The following is an 18629-nucleotide window of genomic DNA, read 5'->3' on the forward strand; positions in this document are numbered from 1 at the left end:
CATCTTCGTATAAAGTGCGGATGCTCATTTATGAAGGAGATTGACACTGATAATTTGTTATCTTTATCCATCAACCTAAGTATATCTGTACGTATGTAAAATGTAAGTTATTTTCTAATTAGATACTAACAATGTAATTATATTAAAGAAATCTTGCAAGCGTTTTCCATGTACCCTCGAGTGTGTACATCAATTTTAAAGGGAAAAGTTAGTATGTTTTTATAATATTTGTATAGCGTTGTAGACGAACGGTAATTAGAAATGAATGAAATCTCGCAGGGGTTTTTGTATACTCGTATTTTATACAACTCTGTACTCTAAAATATGACTTAAACGCCCATTTTTAACAAAGAGCGTCTGTAGCTATGGCTCAACCAGATTGCACTCTAAAGACTTAAGTAATTCCTGGTTGATCACGTCATGTTATGTTATATTTCTCAAACTGTTATTATTATACTTTCATTCATGAGAAGAGAACATCTATGTATTGAGTAACTTTGTGTGAGTGTGCTCATGAAAAACGTTGACTACTGCTAGTGGAGTTATTAGTGTAAATCCTTGAACTCAGAGTAAAATTGAGGATTAACATCAAAGTAGTTCCTATATATATGCTTTTATTAGATAAGGAGTGGGATTTTATGTTTATTTGCTTCCTTGACGATTCATAGCTGATCAAAACAATCTTATGCTACCTAAGATGCTCTCTTCTTAAGCCTTCTTCGATTTTTCCAGGTTACCAGTCATTTTTGTTTTATGTTTTACATATGTACCTGTAGCTCATATTTTTTCAACTCTAGTATGAGGTATCCTGATAATTTACATAATGATTTGTTTGAAATTTGAAGTATCTATTGTAATCTATTGTATTTTAGTTAGTCGGTTCTTTATTTAGCTTTCATGATCTTACAAATCTGGGGAAGAAGGAGGGAGGAGAACTTTAATTTTTTATGTACTTCCTTCCGGTATGTGCTCATGTTCTTATATTTTCAGCTCATTTTTCTTTGATTGCTTAATGTCTTGTAAGGCATTATTATCGCAATCAACCAAAAAAATTGTATACATATATATGTATCTATTTACTTATACTACAGAACAATTCAGCTGCTCACATTTTATATGAAGTGAGCAATAATTACAAAGAAAGAACTCATTCTTAGTGCGATTAAAAGTATAAGTATAGTCCTATTCATGTTTCAAAGTTTAATTAATTATCCCTTACTCTATTCAGTGTTTTAATTTAACGTTGTTGGTTAAGGGATATTTATCTACTAAGAACTAAAGACAAGAGAAATTATAGCCTAATTTTTAACCGACGTAGTTAATATCTTCTACAAGTTTTAATCCATTATTAATTGTAGGTAATGTATATGGTTATAGATAGGTTATCAGCCCGTCAAATGATTCTCAAGATCTGTTTTGGTATAAAGAACATTTTTTAATGTTATAGATATTGTTTTGGTCTCCAGACCAATATTTAATATATTGGTATTATCAAAAAAAATGGTTGGTTTTCTCTTCATTTAGACCATTACCAATGAACTCAATCAAAATTTCCCTTTTCTATAGAAACATGAACATCTGCAAAAGCTGGAAGCAGAGGGCTGTACCTCCAACCAAATAATATTTTTTCCTAAACCCTAAAAAAACTGATTGCTTTTTACGTGTAAAAAACCTTTATAAATTTCATCTGCATAACATCTTTCAAGAAAAAAAAATTCCCAACAAAAATTTTTATAAGTTTCTCTAAAAAAAGCCCACTTAAATATCTGGAGAAATCAATCCAGATATTTTTTTTTTTTTTTTGGGGGGGGAGGGGGGTCTCAAACCTTTAAAGTCTTGATATTTATCCCTCAAAGTAATGCTTCCTAAATTATCAGTCTTGTATTAGATTGTTTTTACTTCAACACTATCATCGGGCATCCAATCGGAAAACTCTAAATACCAATATTATTTTATTAAGGATCGAATGAAATGTGACGTTTGAAAGATGGTTATCAGTTATTGTTTACAGACAGTAAGCAAATCCAGGAATTTAGGACGATATAAACAACCAAATAATGGAGTCGATGAATTGAACATAGTAGATTAAAGAGCATCATTTTTGGATCATCTGGTTAAAAACCAAATACTAAATTAAATTTTCCTACATTCAAGACCTTTTCTGTGCCTCCTCATGTAGTCAAATATATATCTACACGTCTCTTTATCAATTTCAAAAATTGAATTTTACTTCAATTTCCCCCAATTTAAAATAAGTAAAAAAATAAAAAGGTTTTTTTCTTCATTTATTTCTATAGAGCAACACTAGAACATACATGCATAAGATTACCAATTTTTCATTATATTTTTCCATTATCACTTTAACCATTATTTAGATAATGTAAATGCTATTTTATGTTGACATCAGATAATTTGATATACAGGTTGACGGTTTGTAAATTCCCTCCTTTCTTTTATTTAGAAGATAAAGTCAATAATATCAAGATATTTAATCAAAATATGAGAAAATTTCATACATAAAGGGTATATATTGGTTTTGTCGCAATACAAACATTTTTGTACCGGTTTTGGTGTTAAAAATGTAGGTATTTTGATACTTTTTTCGAAAGAAAATTCTTACAAAAATGTTTTGTTATAGGCAATTACCAAGGCATTTTTTTTTGGGATAGAGGAAGGTTTTAGCCCATAAGTTTGATGACATTATAAAAGACGATATTCATTACTACATTATTTTACAGGAGAAAATTTTCTAACTCATATATTTTAAGGCTGACGGTATCGGTAGAACAACTTTTATGACGTAATAGCACTGCAAGTATCGACGTCAACATTAATTCAGTAATGTACAATTTTCAAATCACAATAATAACAGTATATCGAGTATAGTTAGTATAGATAAATTAATAAAGAGTAATTATTAAAAATTTGAGCCTCTGTCGAGGATGCATTTCCCTAGACCAGAGTTGTAGCTTAAACCGGTCCGAAGAATTTCTTTATAATTAACTAACTCCAATGCATACTCCATTGAGTGCTTGAGGACGTTAATAATGGGATGGTGGACCTGACAAACCTTCTTTTCTAAAGACACTAATAGAAAGGATTGAAAATATGGGAATGAGAGCTGTCGAATCTCACTTTCCCAAAAACTTTTCAAAATTGTCAAAAGATAAATTTCGACTTTTTTTGGAAGCTGTGGGATAATAATTATATTAAAATAACATTATGAAATCTCACTATTCATATTTAAATCCTTGTCTATGTTTTGTAGCTTCATAGTCTAAAAATCTTAATGTAATGCTCACGATATATGAGTTGATACCCTAGTATGTACGGGAAGAACCTGGTGAATTTGTACGGGGGGTGACGACAAACAAACTATTTAAATTAAAACTATCCGTATTAAACTTTTTTATAGTACTGTTAATCATGTTATATTTAATGGTTAGGGTGTGAGATGCACGTGTGATGATTAGGAGGGATTAGTTTGTTGTTCAAAAAGCCTTAAACCTTTATTTTTGACTACTCTTTGTTTAATACTACTATACTAAAATACTTTTATCGTATTTATTGAATATATTTTGCGTTACATTATATAATTTATATATTAATGTTGTAGTGAAAATTTGTAGACACGCTACCTAAGTCCCAAAAATGGGTTGACCATAAAAAATTACTAATAGTATTTACTTACAATTCTCATAGAAGTTGTATATTAAAAATTCATCCAATCATTCTACGTAGAACGACGTAGCTCAATGGACAACGTGCTTAGAAGAAATTATTCTTTGGAACTCAAAGTGCAGATATTCACGTCTCTGTCACTCTTAGAGAATGAAATATATATTACGTATTTGGACTTCAAAGACAATTTATAGGTCAGAGAGAGCAATTTTAATACTATAATACTTACTTATTTTAATCGGTGCCACTCCATCTGACCAATTAAAAGAGTATTTAAAAAAATAATCCACGAATTCTATAGCTGGGACTAAATGGCTGAAATATATGCAATTTTTATGGTTCAAAGGTAGAAAAAGTGGAATGAACGGTTAAGCTGACTTCAAGCACTTTGTTTTTTTGTTTTTTTTAATAATGTAGAATGTAGATAAATAAAATGTAGATCTTGCTTATAATATTAATCTCATTTTTTTAAAACTTGGAGGATAAAATAAGTTAGTGTTAAGAATGTGCAAGTGCAAGAACTCACCTGGTTCTTCCCTGTGTATAAGTTATATCGTATGTACAAGACAGTGGAATGAATGGTGGTCGACATCGCCATACATCTTCCTTAATGAGACCCATTTACATACAATCTACTTCAATAAACTAGTCATTTACCTAGGCCTTCAAATTTATTTATTAAAAGAAACTTTTACAATATAATAGAGCTCATCGATGTTGTGTTGGCCAATCTGTACTTTTTATTTCCTTTTTATTTTCCATTTCTTGATAAACTATAGATGAAAAGATGTACAAAATGGTTATCCCTCTATGGATCTTAGCTTCTACCCCCCCCACCTCTCATCTTTTTTTTCTAAATCCTATTTTTGTACATATATTTGTGACACTTTTCATTCCTCCTTCTGCAGAAGTCATTTATGCGAAAGACTTACATCATGGATTTAATGTGTTTTTTTTTCTAATGTTGTTGTTGATTTATTTATTTTTATATTATAATATGTTATTTTTCCGTTTTTTTAATTCCATTCTTAAATTCCTTCTTTACTTTAACTCCTTTCAGAGGGAAAGAAAAAGAGCACAGAATATGAAACAACGTATCAAAAGAGCCTAGGATCCAATAAATCGTCTTTATCATCGACAAAACTTCTTATTATTCGTATATATTCTTGAATTAAAAGGAGAACACATTGTGTACAAATGAGACTTATCGTTCTGCTCATCCTCTTTCTACACTCCGGATCTCCGCTTCCACCATCCATTAAGATAGGTAAGGAACCCATGAGTCTTTCTTTTTATTCTTTCTTTTCGATGGTGTGCCTTAACTATACAATCCATATACATCTAATACATAAATGTCTCTCAGGGGAATATTTTATTCCCGTTTTTGTACATTTCATATCTCCCGTTTGAAACAAGATGGCTTAAAAGTAAAAAAAAAAAAAAAATGATGTTATAATGGCCCTGACATAATAAAAAGTTAAATCTTTTTCTCTTTTTTGTTAAATCTTGTATTTAATTTTTTTTTTTAATACTAATATTATTATGCATGATAAGAGCCTTATAATTACATACATTCCCAACTGAATAACAGTTGGGCTCGATTCGTAACTTAGACTGAAGTTATTTACTGCCATGATTTAAATATAAAGGTCTTCTTCTTTTTTTTTTTTTTTGAGGCATTTAAAAAGAAAAAAAATGGTTTTTTTCATTTATAGCAGGTCATATATTGGATTATGAGACACTTGTTTTGATAGGCAATGCCCTTTTTTTACAGAATCTAAAAAGATCTTACCTTAGGGGAAATTGATGACAAAGCCATTCAGCTTCTAGTGAATACATAGATACAATATTGTCATTAATTAAAAGACAAAATCTAATTATCTAATTTTTTTTTATTAAATCAACGCGTCTGGTGCGTTTTAGTCGTTTGATTCTAATTTTGTGAATATTTTGCTTCAAACAGTAAATTAAACTTTCAACAAGCTTGCAAAATAAGTAGATTTAATTTCAAACAATAAACTAAATTGGCTTGTGTTAAGGCATGAAAACTCCAATTAATTTAATCACTCCGTTAAAATATTTCTTGAATTTATTTCATATTGATAAGTGAACAATGTAGTAATGTACACTCTCGGGATTTTTGTAGAGAAAAAATACCGTTTGGTGATTAGAAAAAGAAAAACATTTGGTGCATGTGTGTTTTTTAAAATTTTTGCTCATTTTTTAATACAGCGTAGTGATGTAAACATTTCCCTGTGAAAGAGGAATTTTCGGCTATGTTTGGTAGTAAATTATTTTAAAAATGCATAATAAAATAAATATATATTTAGATAAATATTTTTTTTCTCTCCTGATAGAAGTAAAATATTTTATTGCACCCAATTTGTATAATAGGCAGCTGATACTAACAAAAGTCCTTATAAGTCTCGCTCTCGCCTTCTTCTCGAATTCTACAAAAACACCATCCTAGTAATTTAGTTTTGATACTAGTTTTTGTAGGGCATGCACATATTTTTTAATACCAGTCAGGAACAAAGTAGCTGAAATAACATCTACATCAAGTCATATTAAGTCAAAAAATACTTTTATCAAGTATTAATGCGTTAAGTTAAATTGACTACAAATATATGAATGGAAAAATAGCTCAATCAATATTAAAATATATTCTTACTGATATTTTAAAATAGAAGTTCTGATAAGGACTGATTTTGAAATTAAATATCCTCTATTAAGGCCCTTAATCACATTTGGACTAAATGCCATTACTCAATTCACTGGAACTGCATTTTTTTGCTCGTCCAACATTCTATAGTAACATAAAATTTAAATATTTAATGTCAATTTTAGAAAACTATTAGATATTCATGCGAGGGTGAATTACATATTTCTATGTACTTTTAAAAATGGAATCTATTAATGGGTAGTTTTTGGAAAAGTAAAGTTTAATTTCAAGGAAGCTCAACAAATTCTACTCCATAACAGTACTTTAAACTTTTTATTAATTGTAACATGATGAGGAAAAAGGGTTCAAGAAATATAGTTGTTTATACATTTGTAGAACACATAAAGATAAGGTGAATCATATACAGAGAAAATTCCACATGTATTTTTTTTTTTTTGAAAAAGTCAATTAAATAAAAAGTTCTAATCAGTCGACGTGTTGTTTGATAAATATATAATATTCGAAAGGGTATCAACTTTGATCCAGCTAACTGTATTAATACATTTTATGGTCTCTATGTAGTTACTTTGACCTATAATTTAGTCGCAATTTATGTTTAAATTACACAAGTCAACAGATTTTGACCTTGGATTGAGCTTTTGTGAAAAATTTATTAGATTTTCTTAGAAGAACTCAATTATTCATTTTTTTTGTTTATTTTGTTCTTATTTGGTACTTTTTCCTGTTCAGAAAAACTTACAAAAAACATTTTAATATTTTTTTAAATCAGAAAACACCTCAAATTATATTTTATAATTTTCTTTTATTTAGATATTTTAAGGCAAAAAATAAGACAAAATCCTGTGGATGTTTTTATTTTTTTTAAAAGCAATCTGTAGGCCACAAAACCAGCAATCTTGGGTTACAAGGGTCATTTTCATGTTTCTTGGGAAGTACACTAATCAAAATACTAAGACAAAATTGGAATTTTGTCTTAGTATTTTATAGTAAAAGTTGATTGTACATAATATCGAAATGATTAAACTAAAGTGAAATAGTGATGTTAAAAATAATTATACCTAAGCTATTTGAGCATAAGGACCTTCACTCTCTAAGATAGCCCACTTTTTCATGTTTGTCGTTCTTTTTTTTTCCTTTTTTTCTGCATCCAGATACTCATTATCCTATGGACATGATGCTACTGAATTTAATAAGGAGGGACTTCACATAAAGATAATAAAAAATAATATTTGAATCTGTTGTCTTACTGTAACATTTTAGCAAATGTTGACAAAGATGGTTATATTTTCATCCTAGTTTTTATGATTTGAAGGAAATATTTTCTATAGTAGTATTGTGTCGACTCGATAAATCATCGACTCGAATTGAGTAGTAAATTTTTCGACTCAGCGAGGTTAGGAGTCGATATTCATATTTAATAAACGCAGAGTTGAATAAAAATAAATTTGAGCCGGTTTGAGTTTTGGCCACTCAACTAAATACAGGGTTTGCAAGCTATCTATGTCGCCACTTTGTTGTAATCTTTTGGGCAAACACAGGCGCTTAGGTAGCTTAATTTCCAAGGTAGATAGCTTGTTCTAAGCTGCACCAGTTGAAAAAATGGAAATAATTGACTAATTTCCAAATATTTGGAAAAGGCACAGAGCCCTCCTTGGAATCCACGCCGGGAGCGATTGCATAACGATTTCTAAAGACCAAGATGAAGCCCTGGATCGGCATGGTTACCAATGGGAGGCCTTACATGTAGTAGCAGAACTGAGCACCATGCCACACCTCGAAACAAGTCTCAAATGTCACAAAAACAATTTTGACGACTTCATCTCACTGGAACTTTTAAATACCAAACTCGTTAGATCTGAACCAAATGGATATTTTTTATGATTGGGGTGCAATTGAAAGACAAGCCAACCGACCCCCATTCAACAACAAATTCGAACTTATTTGTCGAATCAAGAATGAATTCCAGGATTTGCAAAGGAATCAAATGGTGAAGGCCTGCTCGCACTTTAGGCCTCTTATAGAAACTGTAATTGATGCTGGAGGTGATTTTAAAATTAACTAAAATCAATTAGCTTTCAGCATCTGTTTGTTTTTTTATCTGATTGGAGATAAAATTTCTTTAAAAATTTTTTTTTTGCGGCACAGATAACTAGTGCAGCCTGTATATTGACTAATTATAAGTTAAAATTTATCATTTTTACATACAAAATCCTATCAATATTTCATTTAAGATCTGAGCTCATATCTTTTGTATTATTTAATTTTTTTAAATTTATAACATATAACATATTTCATAAAATAAATGATAATATGCATTGACAACATAATAAATCTTTGGCATCATAACCCAAGCGAATCCAAACAAGTTTGATAAGCCATATTTCCCAAGCAATAAACTGATTTATCATATTTACGAATCAACAATAAGAATAACCAGGAAGTGGTTTTCTACAGTCGAATATTTAATTGAAATAAAACTTTATTCTTATGTATGGGCACACAAAATATTTAATTGTTTTTCGAATTGGCAATCGGCCCGTTTGGCTGTTTTAAATTTTTATTCGTTCTTTGATTTTCCGATTTATCGACTCAAACCGATACAACTGCAGTGTAGAGTTTATCAAATCTTATTAATCCGGAAAGCAATTATTAAGTTTATAAAAAAACTTTAAATACATATACCTAATTTATATTTGCATAGGTCCTTAATATAGGGATAAAAGCAGTTCCTACCCCCACGTCCCCCTTTTTCCTGTCAAGCCCTTGTTATCCGTCCTAAAAATACGTCTTAAATCAATCAGTACAGGCCACACACGAATTAATTATTAACTTATCTGTTTTATTTTTTATTTAAGTCTGGGACTACGTCATCTACAGTTGGTAATTAAGAGGAAAATATTAAGTATAAATGTAAATTTCAAAATATAGTTTTATTGTGTTAGGTAGTTATTAATTATTTTTGGGTTCATAATATTTAATTTACTTACTGGATTTCACAGATAACACAAGCTACAATGCCTACTACATGATCACTGTGCTCTGTTGTTATTTCTATTCATTCGTAATATTTTCTTCTTCTCCAACAAACTGTCGATAAAGATAGAAAGTTATTATAGTCACAGTTCAACTTAAGAGGTCTTTTATTTTGAAATGACCGTATTACCTTCACTTGCGCGTCAAAATTTAAACCAGCTAGTAAAATAAGTCAAAAATAGTCCAACAGACTATCTAGTTGCAATTAAACAAACTCAGAGATCCTATCGATTTAGCGTTACAGGCAGTTTTTGATGTAATAATAGCGGTTTTTTGTAAAAAAAAAAAATGCTAATAAAGTCCCATATCAGTACACTGTGGAATAATGTTTATTATTATGCCGCCCCCCAGTTATCAGTAAAATTATTTCAAACGTTGACCGGTCTACAGTTTTAAAAAGGTTGGGGACCATTGGTCTCCATGGCATCCTTTTAACTAATATAATATGATAGTAAAGATTTTCCGATATAATTTGTTTTGTAAAACTTGAAGTATTTTCCACGCCAATAAATTTCCATTATTTTTAGTCTATACCCAATTGAAGTATGAATTATTTTCATCAACATTGGGTCCTAGATCGGCAATGTTGATTGCCTTATATCCATAATGACTTCATTTAGTAAGGATTGGTACATAAAACGCTTTTAATGTTCGATTAGGATAAGTTTTTAAAATTTAGTGTGGGGACAAATATATAAATTTTGGGATTACTAAATTTCTTATATAAATTATAACTTCAAATTTGAAAATCTTGGTACACTGTTTATCATATTAAAAAGAAAAAGGTCGACTTGTTTCTAAAACGAAAAAATATGGGCAAAATGATTTTATAACTATTTTTGATATTATATTTTTTTATCTTTAAGGGAAAAAAAAACATGATAAAGTTTAATTAATGTAAAATATATTTGCACTTATGCACAGACTATATATGTTTGTAGTTATTTAAACAGTTTTTGCATAAAAAGTTATCTACAAAGGGGTTAAAGAGATGGAAATTTAAACAATTTTTGAAACTATAAAAACTTACATATATTCAACTTTCCGTTTCGTTCCTCATGAGAATAAAAGGATTTTTAGGAACGTAAATTAATATTTGGGAAATATTAAAAAAAATACTTACAAGATAATTCACATTAATTCTTTAGTAATTTGAGTTTTTTCAAACAGAGTAGTATCTCATCTATTTTTCGGTTAGAAATAATTTTCAGACTGAAAACCCGTACAAATGATATCATCATTTAATATGATTATATATTTTAGATAAATTAATAGATTTATTTTAGCAAGATCTTAAGCTATAATTTTTATTCAGATAAAAAAACCAACATTTCATTGATCCATCAATAATTTGTGAATTTTAATATTTCTAATCTGCTTAGAGATTTTGTCGTCATTTGTATATATTTTTTCAGTTATAATGAATGCAATACTTAGATTTTGATCCACAAAACTTCCATTCAAGGGAACAAATATAATTAATAGTTTAAGTGAAGATGAAGGTAGAGATACGTCAGGATAAGAAAATAAAAACAGTATGTGTTTTAAAACAGGTCTTTCCAAAAACCCAGAAAATTTATAGACGGTGCATTGCGCTTACTATGTGTACAAATACAATTTAAAGAACTTATGTTTAATCCATTACATATTCCATAGTGTTCAAATCCAAAACTACACCAAGATGTACAGGTGTGGGCGTCTAAAACTGAAACTATAAATTTTACGTCATGCACATATTCGTGATTTTATTGAGTTGAAACCGGTTTATACTTCGAGGCAAGGGGCTTGACTAGTTATGAACAAAACTCCAGCAAAATCTTAATAGCAACAGTGAAACAACAAATATGGAGAGACGTCGAGTCGCAATTTTGGAACTTTCCGCGCGGGGAAAAACACCCACTGAAATTGCCAAGGTTCTGAACTGCAGCCGCACCACCGTTTACAGCGTGATAGTCAAAGAGACTCCTGAGGTGACCACAAGATCTAAGTCAAAGCCTCGAAGGTTGGACGAAATGGTTGCTGTCGTAAAAAAAGTCTGTCGAGGACAAGAGAGGCAAGGTCACCGTCTGTGGCCTCTCGAGGGAGTTCAACGTCAGAGGATGGACCATGGACCGTCTAGTTAAGAAAGATCTTGGCCTTAAGGTCTACAAGAGAACCCCTCGTCAAGCCCTCAAACCGTAAAATTTAAAAGAGTGTTCAGTTTTAGTCGCGCACACCTGTATAAGGGATTCGAATGAAGTGTCACAAATTTTTTGAGGGGCTATATTTTCACTGTGACACGACATTTTGCCCGTTGGTAATCTGTACTACACAATCAATAGTTAAAGAAACTGTATAAAACAATGGGCATAAGTTCTTAAAATACTGACTCCTCCATGTATGGTTCGTACTAAGCAGCGTTACCTCACTAATACAAAAATTTAGAATACATTTTAGTCTCAGCTGTCGATGATTAGTTAAAATACACTATAATCAAGAAAAACAAAACAACTGAACTTGAAATATTAGAGGCGTTTCCTTTTCCTCAATGGGATGATGTTGAGTGTTCTTAATAAATATTTTCCATTTTATTCGCCATGAGGTATGCTGTAAAATGGTATTTAATCACCTTTACATTTATATTTTATTTGCCCATTCTTTTTAATCAAAAGTATCTGCTTTTTTAATGTGACATTCCCAATTGTCACTTTTCGTAGCATCTCTTGTAGGCCAAAAAGGAACGTCCATGCCAGCGCCCTTACTTCTTCAGTTTTGATATGAGGGAGGGAGGATTCCATTGTTGGAAATAATTATGGAACTACCGGTTGATTTTGGCCTTTTTTCTGTTTCTTTCCCAGGATAAACTGTGTAATACAATAACGACAGGATAACTAAAAATATTAGTATTAAAACTACTGAACATTAAATAAATATAATGAATAAAATATATGATTATTAATACTATATACATATGGTGAAATTTTCAGGCTTTATATCTGGATATAAGCATAAAAGAAAGGAAGAAGGAAAATCAAAGAAATGGGGCTTGGAACCCATTTGGAGAGTCTGTTTAAGAAGAAAATGAGATTGGAGCAGCTTCATTGCCTTAGCATTACTTTTTTCATTATATATAAACCATTTGTATCGATACATTCGATTACTACTATCTTTACGTGACCTTTTTTTATCGAGTAGGAAATTGCTAGGAATATCTACATATATTTATGTATATATTTTTTTTGTAACTATTATAGGAAGAACAAAAAGTATGATTATTGAACTATACTGAGAGTTTTATAAGATATGGCCTAGAACACGTGCCATATTTTTAACAGTTTTTATTTGTATTCATTAATTTTTAGAATCAGTTTCTTGAAATAAACAAACAGGAAGTTTGTTCCCTTTTCAGCTGATTTCATGAGTTGGATCTCTCATTATTTAGCAGTTGAATCTACGTATTATGAGTTCTAAAAAGTAAATACGATTTTCATTTTTATATACATATTACATAATGTCCATAAATGAAGAAATATTATTTATTTATTGCACTATCCAAATTATAAATCATCCTTTTATAATTAACAGTAGGCAATAGGTAAGAAATGGAAGGCTAGTTACCATAGGTTTTAAAAAAAATTTCCTTTCCTATTCGATAGTCGAGGTTGAAACCACCTAAAAGAATCTCATTTGCTCTAGGGTAGGTCGATTTGACCATTTTTGCGAATTTAGACTTTAAATAGGTCTTGATAATGAGAATTTGTTAATATAATATTGAAGAATAATTTTTTTATCCATTACTCAAAAAGTTTTTCAGGAAAGTGACATAAAGATTTACTGTATTCATCCTTTAATCAAAGAAATAGATATCCATTATCGAAATATATCAATAAGAGAAAAAATTTATAAGTTATTTCGCGAGCTCAAAAGGTAACTTGTATCTATTTATTGCTGGATCCTTTAATAATATATTTATAAACAAAACTAATTGTAAGTTTAAATATTTTAATGCCACAGTATTACAAAATATTTTAAGAGAAAATTTATGTGAAGATTTTGTACTCGAAATTAGTTTCTAATACTTTACTACTAAGATTATTTTCTAATAAAATGTTCACATAAATAGCTTACAATGCTTACATTATTTGTTTTTTGTTAGATTAAGAGTATAACATTTAAAACTCCATGTCATTATAAATTTCCTTAGATATTAGTTGCTCTTCTGAGTAAAACAATTTCTCATCTGACGGATTAGTTAAAAATAAATATCATGGCAGCTAAACTGCTTTCCTTCAAAATATATTCTTCAGGGTAGTATAGTTTGGGTTACCGTGTCAATTATCCATTTCTTTCTTTTTTACATGGAGGAAGGTTATATTTTATACAACTCTAAATATACTACACATTATTTTTCTCTTTCTATAGAACCACAAGACTTGAGTTAGGAGCGTCAATCAATTTTCTTTTATCATACTTTGTCATGATAGTTTTATCTTTACCGCCAACAAAACCAATAGAGATATATTGATATTAATAATAACAGTATAATGAGTTCTAGTTATTTAAAAAAAAAAAAAATGAAGGATATTGGATATTTTTTGGGTTATATTTTCACCATTAAATAAAATTCCGATATTTTTTGATTAGCAAAACAATTGCTTATTATCATGATGTCCAGAACAAAAGAGATTTGGAGTGTTAAATTTAAAAAAACTGATGCTTCATTGTGTTACGTCACACAAAAATTCGATGATTTGATTGTCTGTTTCTGTTATAGAAACTAAATGTGAGCTGGAATGAAATATTATTTGTAATAATTGAAATGTTATCTACAAATTTTATTTACAGGTCAAAAAATTTCTTTCTCCATCAAGTTCATATACGCTAGTTCTAATATGAATTTTAAAAGAGGCTGTCTGTTTGTCAACTTGCTCCCATCCATGACTCTTGTACACGTTGAGTCAGTTGCGAGTATCCATTACTCAAATATATTATACAAAATATAGGGGAACACCGGGTGGGTTTGCACACTTGCGCATTCTTTGTATCATAAAACATTCATTTCTTAACCAAATTTCAAAAAAATAAATTGTAATTAATTATCAACTACTTGGCTACATTGAATCATAATAAAAGTTTTTTTTTGTCTAATCATTTGCTTCCTCTCTACAATATTGAACCCTTTTTTTCGTCAAAGTGTTTAGTGTCACCTTTCTTGTTGTGTGATATGGTACACTGTAGATATTACAATTTTTGAAGTAATATACATTAAAAAAATATCAATATTCAATCATTTGACTATATGAACATCAATGGTATTATTAAATACCATTTTACGAAGAAAAAAAAAAGAAAAATCCACCAAATAAAACTATAAAGCCTTAATTATTTTTCACAAGATATATTTTTCCTTCTACAATTACAGACATGTAACAAATGGCTGTTGTTAAACATTAAACAAAACCTTTGAAAACTCGAAATTTCTAAATTTGTATGGCCTATTGGGAGTGTTCCTTATTAGCTCTTATTTTTGTAATTTTTGGGTTGAATAATAGCATTTTTTCTGGCCTATCTGTATCCACCATACAGTGCCATGGTTTTCTTCCTGGATTACTTTTCTTTCTAGCGGAGCCTATGGAAATGGTGAGATTTCCTAAAGTGATATTTCTGGTAAATTATCCTAATTTCTGTCTTTTTTATTATTATTGTGTTCAGGATTGTTAACACATGGTGATGGTGGTGGCTTGTTACTTACACATTTCTCCCCTACACTATTTGCTGCGTGATCCTCTTATAATTTCCAATTTTTCTACATTTAAGTTCAAGCTCTATTCACAACTCTCAACTTTCCTTAATTTGCTCCCTCTGATACTCTTTGACCTCAAAACTAATATATCCTGGATTATTTAGGAAATATAATCTATTTAACCCTTAATTAAACCAAATTATTATTATTGTTTAAATTTTGGCTTTAAAAATTTAAACAAATCTTAGAATTTTTGAAGAAAATAAATAAAAAGGTACAATTTTATTCCAATAGTGTACTCACAACTTTTAAAGATCCGTATCTAATAAAGATGTCTATTCAACAAAAAGTACTCAATCACAATTTGTAGAATCATGGTAGGCAATTGAAGGGTGTCAACATTTAAGCATCTCAGCTAGCCCTAATCCATAAGTATAAATTCAAATATAGACATTATGAATAGCCACTCTATTCGTAATGTCAATATTTGATATTATTACGTACAAACATAATAGAAGTTCATTTGATTTTTTAAATCTACCAAAACCTCTCATATTATAATTATCTAAAAAGCTTGATAATTTTTCATTACTGCCGACAAGGCCGGCCTTCACTATGAGAGAAGGACTAAATGAAGACCAAATCTTTTTGGCATAAAGCATGAATTTAATTTCGTATCATATTATAATTAAAAATGATACAAAACGGTTTTTTTAGGAAATTAATTTCAAATTACCAAAGGGGCATTTAAAAAGTAGGTTGCCACTCAGGGGGATAGATAGGTTTGTTCTAAAACCATTATTGTCTTTGTTTAGGATGTTAGGGTCAGGTTAAAACCATGTTGGCATGAATAACTTGCCAAAATTGTATAAATTACATAATAGTGAATAAAGAGTAAAAATTCAAATATAGTTAGTTTTTTTAATAGTCATTAAATGAAATATTGAACAACTTTTTAAAAAGGCTATACTATAAGAAAGCTGGCCTGATCGAATAAGGACAGTTGCAAAATAAAATATAACATCATTGTTTCAAAAGATTCGTCATTAAATGAAAGTTCAATATTCAAAATCAATGTTTTAAAAGGGGGGGGTAAGAAAAAATAAACCAATGGATATTTGGAGGAGGTGAAGAAAATAACTTCGTATTTCCACACGGGCCGGGGGAGGGGGTCCTTTGTTAGAAAAAAGAACCACATGTTTTATAAATTAACCTTTATATAGAAAATACACATCTAATTTCTGTCAAATTTTTTTTTTTTTTTTTTTTTTTTTTTTTTTTTTTTTTTTTGCTTTGAAATACAGAGCCTATTTAAAAGCAGGATCCTCTGCGACTGCAAGCATTTAAGGGCGTCAAACTGCCAAAAACAATTCCACAGTGCGAATTATGTACATTGTACATTCGTATTCATAGGCTTCACTGTACGAATCTAAATGATTTCATCCTTCAGTAAAGACTCAAAAACATATTTCCTTTTTTTTCCTCGAACATTTCATATGTATAAATGACATAATAGTACAAAAAAATATTGCGTTATCATAAAAATTACATATATGTAATTTTTGAAGTGTAAAAAAATCCATTCAATATTACTATTAATTATTTGTTTAATAACATTTAAATCATTATGAAAAAAGAAAAAAGGATAAAAATCCTTTTTAACCACCAGGGATTCCTATTCATCTTTTTCATAGATAGGGAATGATTTTTTTTTTCTTATATTACTTTGACATTTAATTTATCATTATAGATTATTCATATTATAAATATATATACCTATTTCTGTGTATACATAAATCATTATGTATAGATTTAAATGCATATAGTGTTGCAAAATGAAAATGGGGTTATTTTAAGTACAAATTATATATAAGATTTCATCTTATTTAAAGTGATCAAAGGATGAAATGTAAAGGTAAAATGAAGATCTTACAAAGATACTATAGACAATGTATATCAGAAACATCTTACATTTTTTTTAAAAGATTGAAAAGCATGCCCAACAATTTTTTATAAGTCTTTATTTTTAAATCATTGGAAATTGGGAAATGACATACAGTAAAAAATATCAATAAACATTATAGTTTAAAATTAGTCGCCAAAGAACTTCACACACTTTATCTTTAGATTACAAAAGTACCCTAAAAATCTATGCAATAGATACTTTCGAGAGAAAAAAAACACATTTGTCAAAAAAGTTATATAAGGTTATTTATCTATAAAATTTATATAGTCTAAAAAAACCCGAGAAGTCAGAGATCAGAAAACACCTTTTATTTGGTTATTCTGATACATATTGAAGATTTAGACAGTTCCTTTAATTGGTCGGATGAAATTGCACGCATTAAGCATAAGTAGACATAGTATTATAAATACTCAATATGACCGAGAAGTGTTTTTTGACGTACATTCAGTATAATGCCTTTTTTAAGAACGACTGAGTATCAAACCTACGTAAATTGAGTTTAAGAGAATAATTTATTCCGAGTTCCTTGTCCATTGAGCTACGTCGTTTCGTTAAAATTTGATATACGTTGTCCAGAAAATACCATATAATATCCATTGCTATAGCAAACGCCGATATATAGTCTTTTGGAATTTGGAAATCAAATGCCAAATATCTTGAAGCAGCCGAAATAGTTATGCATCTTAACTCCATAACATCAATTTGTTCATAAAACGTCATTTTTTTGTAATGTAAGAGTTAGAGTTCAGTTGTGAGTATCCCATAAATAGTCATGGTTGATATGTGATTTATCGAGGTGTTGATGTATCCGTTTAAGTTCCATGAAATATATGTAATAACGGACATTTAGCAAAGACATGGACAAAAGAATTGAACATTTTACCACAGTCTTTTCAATGATTTTTGAAGGTAATGAAAGTTATTTGACTTGTAAATGCATCTATTAAATTTTAAAAAAATCCACTATTTTCTACATTAAATGAATGCTTCAGAAAAGACTTTTTAGATAAATCCATTTTCATAAGCCAAGGAGTAAAGTAGATGATGTCTTGCCGCTTTTCTTTGCAAAGAACATAATAGTTCCCTTTTGAGAGAGTATCATTAACTTTAACATTATGAATGAAAATTATATCATTCTCCAATGCTTACTCTTTTAGCTGATTGGATTTTCCTGGCTTTTGACAAAATACTTATTTCTTCTCGTTTACAAACCACGCTGTTCAATTACATGATTATATGAGCTGCACAAATAAAAGGAGAGGATTAGATTACTTTGGAATTAATCATTTTCGTTCCACAACAAATCAAGGAAATACTAGACCTCCAATCATCATCCGGGTTCACAATGAAGTTTAGAAAAATCTTCTTCTAAACTTTAGGCAAGATACTAGAAATCGTAGCAACTCCACCTCCAAGTGGATCCTTGCTTCTTTTAAATGTATGCATGCATGTTTTATAGAATAACTTTTATAGTCATTTTTTCTTCCTTAATCGAATACTCTCCGATGATTAATACTCGATCCTAATTGAATACAAACTCCAGC

At 29.5% G+C, this 18629-nt stretch overlaps 1 protein-coding gene across 4 annotated transcripts in view; it reads left to right on the plus strand.

Moving 5' to 3' along the window:
- LOC121123111 (glutamate receptor ionotropic, kainate 2) overlaps window positions 1–18629 on the plus strand; it is a 103933-nt gene that overhangs the window by 8567 nt on the left and 76737 nt on the right. For all 4 annotated transcript variants that reach the window (XM_040718220.2, XM_040718221.2, XM_071890427.1 and 1 more), the window contains exon 2: window positions 4742–4948. In XM_040718220.2, the coding sequence (XP_040574154.1) occupies window positions 4879–4948 (70 nt within the window). In that variant the 5' untranslated portion in view covers window positions 4742–4878. The remainder of the gene's footprint in view (window positions 1–4741; window positions 4949–18629) is intronic.

Source organism: Lepeophtheirus salmonis, chromosome 8, assembly GCF_016086655.4.
Source record: "Lepeophtheirus salmonis chromosome 8, UVic_Lsal_1.4, whole genome shotgun sequence".
NCBI lineage: Eukaryota > Metazoa > Arthropoda > Copepoda > Siphonostomatoida > Caligidae > Lepeophtheirus > Lepeophtheirus salmonis.